Source organism: Bison bison, unplaced genomic scaffold (genome assembly GCF_000754665.1).
Source record: "Bison bison bison isolate TAMUID 2011002044 unplaced genomic scaffold, Bison_UMD1.0 scf7180017864330, whole genome shotgun sequence".
Classification (NCBI taxonomy): Eukaryota; Metazoa; Chordata; class Mammalia; order Artiodactyla; family Bovidae; genus Bison; species Bison bison.
Window position 1 is genome coordinate 12,412,140 of NW_011494902.1, and position 9,813 is coordinate 12,421,952.

Below are 9,813 nucleotides of genomic sequence, written 5' to 3' on the forward strand. Positions count from 1 at the left end.
TCTGTTCCATGTCCAGTTCTAACTGTTGCCTCCTGGCCTGCATACAGATTTCTCAAGAGGCAGGTCAGGTGATCTGGTATTCCCATTTCTTTCAGAATTTTCCACAGTTTATTGTGATCCACACAGTCAAAGGCTTTGGGATAGTCAGTAAAGCAGAAATAGATGTTTTTCTGGAACTCTTCTGCTTTTTTGATGATCCAACGGATGTTGGCAATTTGATCTCTGGTTTCTCTGCCTTTTCTAAAACCAGCTGGTACATCTGGAAGTTCACAGTTCATGTATTGTTGAAGCCTGGCTTGGAGAAATTTGAGCATTAGTTTACTAGCGTGTGAGATGAGTGTAATTGTGCGGTGATTTGAGCATTCTTTGGCATTGTCTTTCTTTGGGATTGGAATGAAAACTAACCTTTTCCAGTCCTGTGGCCACTGCTGAGTTTTCAAAATTTACTGGCATATTGAGTGCAGCACTTTCACAGCATCATCTTTCAGGATTTGAAATAGCTCAACTAGAATTCCATCACTTCCACTAGCTTTTTCATAGTGATGCTTCCTAAGGCCCACTTGACTTCACATGCCTGGATGTCTGGCTCTAGGTGACTGACAATATACAACCAAAAAAAAACTTATGGAAAAATAGAAAAAGAAAGGCATTTGTATGCCCACTATAGTAATTGAATGCTATTATGGGCAGATGGAAGAAGAGAACCAAATTGTCAAACAATATACTGTGGTACATTAATAATGAGTAAAACAGAAGATTTGGTTTTTCTACAATTTATGTTATTACCTCTCATGAGGACTATGAAAGATACATTTAGTAAGGGTAGAATAATTATGAGGCATGGACAAATTTTACATGTGCCTACAAATATTTGTAAAGTTAGAAGATTAAATGCATGATAAGATAATGTTCTTATATCTTAACTGCCTTTTTTTTTTTCAAAAGCAATTACCTACCACATATACATGATTGAAAACATATAGCCATCACTTATGTTGACATTTATTATCTCTAAACAATTAAGTTTCTGTAAGTACAGGAAATACTGACTACCTTTCCACATGAACCCACACACACACAAAAAGCATCACTAACTTTCCTTAGTTTCTGATTATAGTAGCTTTAAGAAAAAGATATTGGTGAAACATATGAAGATTTGAACATAAAACTTGGGATATACTAAAAAAAAAAGAAAAAGAAGAAAAACTTTTGAGAAACTGTGAAGATAAAAACTAAACTTAACCACAAATTTATTTCTGTTTTTCATCCAAGTATCCACGGAGGTTGCTAATGAGAGGTATGCCTCAGAAAATGTACATGTCTGTGAAAATGTTGGAACAAACTAATGCTTTTATTCAAGTGATTTTATTTCAATTCTAAGCCACAAGCTATAAACTTTCATCAAAAATGGTAATCTATTTAAAATCAGAGCTATGTGGAATGTTTCATGTTTATGTATAACTTTCATAGTAGACCCTCCTACACAAGAAAAATAATATGCTCAAATTCTGTTATTTTTATAGTTTGTGTAATATATCAAGTACTAGTCCCACCTATCAGCTTCATATTTTAAAATAGATTATAGAAAAAGGAATGGAATAACAAAATGAAAACATTGAAAAAGTGACTTTTTAATTCCTCTTTTTGGAGGAAAAGATATCTGAAAAACTTAATTATAGTGCATATTCTAATAAGAACAAAAAGAAATTTAAAGGGAAATATGCATTGCACATCTTGAATACTTTATTTTTCCACTTTGCAGTACACAATTAGAAAGGGGAGTACCTCGGGAGGTTAGAGGAGTGGAAGTAGAGAGAGTGGTAGGTGGTGATAAAGAAGGAAAAACTCATAGACTTGATCTAAAAGAATTTCAGTGATATATTAACTTAATATTGAGTTCAAAAAAATCCAAGTCAAAAGATATTTGTTTTTCAATTTTTTTCAGTGGTAGCTCCAAATCATTTCTATTTACTGGAAAAATAAATCAATAGGAAGATGGCATCACTGAAAATAGATGAGGTGTGACTTTTTTCCCTCCTCAAAAGAAAAGAAGGGTTGCCATCCACACAACTACTATCTATTATGAAAGCTTAGCTTATTATGATGCAGAATACCATGATAAAAAAAACAGTTTATGACATAACCATGTCACCTCAAAAGAAACTGTTAAGTAACATTCCTTAATAAACAGGCCAGAGAAGTGTGGAAATTTTAAGGTTTCTTTCTGCTTAAAAGCTAGAAGTGAATTGAAAAGTAGCAATTCATAAAATTCTCAAATGGGAATTGTAAAATCATATTGAAAAAAATATGTCAATTTAAGAGTATGAGAACAAGCCAAAAAAATCAGGGTAGAACACAAATATGTGGTGGGTATACATACATGTTCATTTATGTTTAAAAGGAAGATCTGTATATGATTTAAGATATTTGGAAACAAAAAAGAAAGCAGACACACATAAAAAAAATCATATTTCCAGGCTTCCTCAGAAAAAATACTTCTGTAATTCACAAATAAAATAATGTGTTAAAAATTTTGTATCAAGCTACTGCTAATATTTTGACCGTTATTTAGGTTTAACATATTCAATGATTAGCAATTCCTGCAAAAATGAAAAGGACCTAAGATTAAACAATGGAGCCTGACCTTGCCAGCATTCTGAAACTTATCCAAAAGCAATTTTCAAAACAAGATATAGGGGTTTTTGTTGTCAGGTACTTTTAAAAGCTCTGATATTCTGGGAAAAAAGTTAGGATTGTCCAAAATAAAGTACGTGCTTTATTTGCAACACTAGTAAGAGATTTTTTTGTAATGTCAACAAACAAGTACATTTTAAGCACTCACTATTAGAAATTACTGGCATATGTGTGTACTAAACATGAAATGTTTGTTGGCTAAAATGAATGGCTCATCAAAACATCTGTGGAAAAGAATAAAAATTATATATATGGCTTCCCCAATGACTCAGCAGTAAGGAATTCGACTGCATTGCAGGAAATGCAGGTTCAATCCCTGAGTTGGAAATACCCCTTGGAGATGAGCATGGCAACCCACTCCAGTTTTCTTGCCTGGAGAATCCAATGAACAGTGGAGCCTGTCATGCTACAGTCCGCAGAGTCACAAAGAGTCGGGTATGACTAAAGCAACTGAGCATGCACGGACTCGTGTATGTGTGTATATCTGAATCACTTTGCTGCAGAGCAGATAAGCAGAAAAACACAACATGGTAAATAAACTACATTTCACTACAAAAAGTCTAATGTCTTAAGTGGTAATGTTTCTTAAGAGGTCATCCCTTAAAAATTTGAAAAATTATCAGATACTATTATATTAATTATCATATACTATTATCAGATTAATTATCAGATACTATAAAATTATCAGATACTATTATATTAATATTACATTATTAATAAATAATTCCGTAAACTGTAAGATATTCTGTTGTTTATGCTATGATTTAGGAGAATCTTGTCTTTTCCCTTCAAACTTACCTCATGAGATTGTGATTGACCTCAAATTTTCTTTATAATTATTATTTCAATTACATATGTCACAGAAAGACAGTTCTTTTGAAACATTCTAAGTTTTTCAGATATCGATACAAGACAACTGAGCAATTTTGGATCAAGAATTTCCTAAATCATAAGTCTCAGTCAGCATAATCTGATTTGGCATAATAGCATATTTCTGTACCTAATACTTAACTGAGAAAGACATTAAAGCAAAAGACAGGTGATGAAAGTTTTCTTTTCTTCCATATCTTTGTAACTTGGTTGAATATGATAGATTGGTTAGCTTATTGATTTAGGAATGATCAGCAATATTACTTCCCCCAGAGGAATATTAACATGTTTCATAACAGATTCAAAACCTGATTTCTAGCTTCCTGCGTAAACGTGTACAAATTTATAGGTTTAGGTCTCCTCAAATTTCTACCTTACGAATATCCACTTATGCACACAGGAGATCTCTGCAGTTCCCCAAGAATTTAGTGACTGTTTTTATACATAAACATTTTTATTGCTGGAAAAATAGTAAAGTGCAATAACTAAGGGCTGAAGTCCACATTAAAATATCACCTATGCTTTTCCTAGCTGTGGATTTTCAAAGTTCCCTAAAAGGTCTATGTTTATCTTTTTAAAATATATGTCTCTGATCCCTTAATTTCTGGGTAATAATTATTTTAGTATATTCAAAAACACTTTGAACAATGCCTAGCAAATAATAGGTACTTAATAAATGTTGGCAGGCAGTATTGTATCATATCTCAAGTTGAATTCTTGTTTATACCATGGAACCAAAGGTCTCCCTCAAAGGTGGTACATGCTCAGTAAATGGTCATTTCTGATCCAATTTCTTTCTATTAAAATTTGTTTCCCAAGCTTCAGTCATTCACTTATTGTGTTTGTGGGGTTTTTTTTCACATTTCATTTACTTAAATAAGAAAACTCCTTCTATCCCAGAATTCTCCCACCATTGTAAGTTGAGTATAAGACATAATACTAAATTCCCAGTATAATGAGTAATAATTAAAAGTACTAAATTATAAACACATAGTCACATAAAATAAATTCCTAGTTCTTTAAGAGGCTTAAATCTCAAATATATATATATATACACACATATGTGTGTGTGTGTGTATACACACACACACACACACACATATATATATATATACATCCTCCTGTTGAAAAGCTGAAGTATCAGTGAATAACAGATATGAAGTTTTGGTTCTAGGATTTCTCCCATTAACTGCTATTCTGTTCACAGTTTTCTTATGCAGAAGATCTTTCATTTCAACACTAACTAACCATCAATTATGGTTATCTTACTTAGGGTAATGCTAACAAATATAAAATTATCTAAAATATATCATGGCTCCACAAAATAAAAGTTTATTCCTCACTATTTAAAAGTTCAAAGGACATTTCCTACCTGAACTTTCTGTTCTCGCTACAACTTTTCTCTTAGTATAAAATTATTCCAAAATAAAGTTTACTAAATAAGCAAAGTGAGTTTTCCTGAACTATGCTTGGGTTTTCTTGACCTGGTGATTCAGCATTCTCCCATCTTGCATTTTCATTCTGCCATAAGGCCTCGGTTGATGTTTATTCCCAGCTAGTATCCCAAGAAAGGGAATGTGGTGGGACAAGCACTCACTGGTTAATAGCTTTGAAAGGGAAGTGGTTCTCATTGTTTCTACTCATTTGTTTTTGGTCTAAACTACTTACATGGACACTCTCAACTGTAATGCAGTCTGGAAATGTGCCCTGGAAGGAGAGGACAGAATCTGGTGAGAGATTTCCAGATTCTTCCTCCCTCCCATATATCAATTTGCACCTGTCTTCTAACACTTAGGAATAAACTCCCACACCTCCTCAAAGGAGACAACCAAAAGCCTCAGTTACTGCCTTGAACTCCAATTCCAGAATCTCTGGTGGCAAACAGCTTTCTGCATCAGGTCCAAATTTTCACCAGGGGATTAAGAATGTCAAACTCGAAAACTAAGCTCTCCATCCTGTTTTCTCCATCATATCTAACAGACAATGTTAGGGCAAGAAATTGATACCTGAAAATAAGCAAAAAACAAAAATCCTCTCATTTATAAAGGAAAGAATGGTAAACAACCAACAGCCACTGGATGCAAGCGATGACTAACCTCCCGGTCAGGTCCTGTGAGACGTGTCCAGGCAGTAGCGACAGTTTCTGCCTCTTCTTTCTAGAAGAATTTCCCATTACATTGTTCTCCAGGGTTTCTGGCTGGGCTTTCTGGAGTCTCTTCCTTCTCCATCATCCTTCATGGACACCACATCTGAAGAGGACATGGACAAGAATGGCCTCCTTGAAGGCTGTACTGCCTTCATAATTGTTTTTGTGGAGCAAATATGGAATTCAGGGATTGAATAGAATCACAGGGTCTTTATATCAGGCTTTTGGTTCCTTTGGGAATACAATTTCCTCAGAATCTTCCCAGACCACCTTACCTGCCTCCTGCGAAACCTGTATACAGGGCAAGAAACAACAGAACCGGTCATGGAACAGCAGACTTTCCAAATTGGGAAAGGAGTATGTCAAGGCTCTATATTGTCATTTTGCTTATTTAACTTATATGCAGAGGACATCATGCAAAATTCCAAGCTGAATGAAGCACAAACTGGAATAAAGATTGCCAGGAGAAATATCAATAACTGCAGATACGCAGATGACGCCACCCTTATGGCAGAAAGTGAAGAGGAATTAAAGAACCTCTTGATGAAGGTGAAAGAGGAGCATGAATAAGCTGGCTAAAAGCTCAACATTCAGAAAACTAAAATCATGGCATCCAGTCCCATCACTTCATGGCAAATGGATGGGAAACAATGGAAAAAGTGACAGACTTTATTTTCTTGGGCTCCAAAATCACTGCCTATGGTGACTGCAGCCATGAAATGAAAAGATGCCTGCTCCTTGGAAGAAAGTCATGACCAACCTAGACAGCATATTAAAAAGCAGAAACATTACTTTGCTGACAAAAGTCTGTATAGTCAAAGCTATGTTTTTTCCAGTAGTCATGTAAGGATGTGAGAGTTGGGCCATAAAGAAGGCTGAGCACCACAGAATTGATGCTTTTGAACTGTGGTGTTGCAGAAGACTCTTGAGAATCCCTTGGACTGCAAAGAGATCAAACCAGTCAATCCTAAAGGAAATCAATCATGAATATTCATGGAAGGCCTGATGCTAAAGCTGAAACTCCAATACATTAGTGACCTGTTGTGAGGAGCTGACTCATTAGAAAAGACCCTGATGCTGGGAAAGATTGAATGCAGGATGAGAAGGGGTCGACAGAGGACGAGATGGTTGGATGGCATCACTGATTCAATGGACATGAGTTTGAGCAAGCTCCAGGAGATGGTAAAGGACAGGGAAGTCTGGCGTTCTGCAGTTCATGGGGTTACAGAGTCTGACATGACTGAGCAACTGAACACCACCACCACAATCTTAGCTGGCATTGAACTGATCTTTTCAGTCTGTTTTATGTGCTGGTAAACAGAGCCAAAATCATCCAAAATTATTTTCTAGACATAGTGCTTAATTTAAAGATTCCTTACACTCATGTTTCTCTCTCTTTCTCTTCTGTCTCTGTCTCTTTCTTTCTCTTCCTACTGATTTGTCCCACCACCTTCTCTTCTTTATGTAAAGTACTGGAAAATCCCTTTATGGTGAAATTGTACTATTAATGAGAGCTTTTATTTAAATTTTAAAATATGATTTTTAATTATGAATTCCTTTTTCTTTTTTTTTAACTATAGAATCTGTCTATGACACTTCTTCAGGAGAAAAAATAAGGCATTTAAAGCAAATTTGTTCTGAAAACACTTACTGTGTGTTTTGTATATTTATATATATATATATGGATAACAGTGGAAGACATGGACATTAATAGCACATTAACTCTGAAGAAGCTAAGTTTATAAACACACAGATAAATACAAAATTTCAATATTAAATATTTTGTCCCAGTTACTTCTACAGCATTGCAGATCACTCTGAAACATAGAGGTGTAAAACAATGATTTTTTTTTTTTTTTGCTGATGGAATCTGGTCAAAAATTCAGATAAAGCACAATAAGAGTAGCTATTGCAGTGTTTGATATCTCTACTGAGAAGACCTGAAAGCTGTGGAGATTCAATGCCTAGAAGAAGGAATCATGAAGATATTTTTTGTTCACATGGTCAGTGGCTTATATTGGCTGTCTGCTGGAAACTCACCTAGTCTGTCAGCTGGAAAACTGGTCTCTCTGAATGGGCCAATTTGGGTTTCCTCTCAACATGGTGCCTTTTTTTTTTCTTTTTAACAAAAAACAGCAATTGTATTATTCAATATTCAGTATCACACCACGACACCACCTAGAAACCTCACCTTCCTTCCTTACCTGTCCCCAAGGGTACACCCGAAATGGAAAAAAAATAAAAGTAAACCCAGATCTCAGCTCCTTCTCTGGAAGAAGGGGTGTTGGCCTTGGGAGCCCCTTTCCGCTGGTCCCAGGAGGCCGGAGAGCAGATCCTTCCTGTGCCCAGAGAACTGGGCTCCAGCCTTCAACAACAGAAAGAACATTCAAACAGGAGCAGAGCCGTTTCTGCAGAGGAGGAGGATTTGGGAGGGTTCCAAGAGAACAAGTGGGGAGTGAGTGGTATTTTTATACTCTAATATTTGGAGTCATGTATGTCACTTCTGCCATGTATTCTGGTTAAAGCATGTATAAAGGTCCACCCAAGTTCAAAATGAAACATCATACACCCCACCATTTGATAGGAAGGCTATCAAGGTCAAAGGGTAAGGAGACCACATGGAATATGAGATATCGTTGCAGCCAGCCATCTTTGAGTACACCTTTTATCCAAATTAGTTAATGTCCAAAACATTTACTTCCCATTTAAACTTACTTTATTCACCTTTTTGAGTGAATTTGAATATGGTGATTCTCATGTGCACTGTTACAAAATTATGCTCTTTTATTTAAAGATTTTTTAATATAAATTATATAATGGTATCAAATGTCACTGTTTTTTCAGATATCCCGGCACAGAAGAAATCATTCACAGCATATCTTGAAGGATGTCATTCCTCCATTGGAACAATTGGTAAGTATTTCACTTCAGTACTATATTATTTGTCTACTGTCAACAAAATAAATTACCTCAGAGCTCAGCAACTTAGGACAGCATATACTTCACATTTCTGTGGGTCCGAAATTTGGGCATAAGCTAGTAGGGTCCTGTGGCTCAGAGTCTTTCAAAAGTTTTCACTCAAAATTTAAACTAAAATTGGGGTAACATCTGAACGCTTGAAGGGGGAAGAATCTGTTTTCAAGCTCAAGTACATGGCTGTTGGCACAATTTCGTTCCTTTGAGGCTTTTGGCCAGAGGCTGCTCTTACTTTCTTGCGACTTGTATGTTTGCTTTCTTCTTCCAAGCATGCCAGCTGGGAAGGCAAGAGAGTCTGTTGGGTGTGCTCAGTCACTTCAGTCATATCTGATACTTTGTGACCCCCACGGGCGATAGCCCACCAGCCTCTTCTGTCCATGAGATTTTCCCAGCAAGAATATTAGAGTGGGTTGCCATGCTCTCCTCCAGGACATCTTCCTGATGCAGAGATTGAACCCAAGTCTTCTGCATTGCAGGCAGATTATTTACCACTTGAGCCTCAGGGAAGCACCAGAGAGTCTATTAGTAAGGTGAAAAATAGAATCTTTTGCAACCTAATCATAGAAATGATATCCTATCAGTTTTGCTACATTCTCTTGGTCACTAAATTCAGTCTACACTTAAGGAGGAGGGATTACAGAACAGCGTGAGTAACAGGTGGTAGTGGTGATTTAGGTGCTAGGTTGTGTCCCACTCTTTGTGACCCTATGGACTGTAAACTGCCAGGCTCCTCTGTCCATGGGATTTCCCAGGCAAGAACACTGGACTGGGTTGCTATTTCCTTCTCCAGTGAAGTAAAGGTTATCAGGCACCTACTGCAAATTTTGACATTTTTAAGGAAAAATTAATCCCTTATCTGTAGATTCTAAGAGTGAGACCAAGTTTTGTGTGTTTTTTAATCTTCTTGTTGTTTATTGTTGTATCCTAAGGCACCCCACTCCAATACTCTTGCCTGGAAAATCCCATGGATGGAGGAGCCTGGTAGGCTTCAGTCCATGGGGTCGCAAAGAGTCGGACACGACTGAGCGACTTCACTTTCACTTTTCACTTTCATGCATTGGAGAAGGAAATGGCAACCCACTCCAGTGTTCAGTCTATGGGGTCCCACAGAGTCGGACACGACTAAA

General features: G+C 36.4%; 1 protein-coding gene across 1 annotated transcript in view; it reads left to right on the forward strand.

Annotated features, from left to right (window-relative positions):
- ARHGAP15 (Rho GTPase activating protein 15) overlaps positions 1–9,813 on the forward strand; it is a 702,765-nt gene that overhangs the window by 82,488 nt on the left and 610,464 nt on the right. Inside the window, exon 3 of the mRNA XM_010853686.1 lies at positions 8,555–8,623. Within this exon, the coding sequence (XP_010851988.1) occupies positions 8,555–8,623 (69 nt within the window). The remainder of the gene's footprint in view (positions 1–8,554; positions 8,624–9,813) is intronic.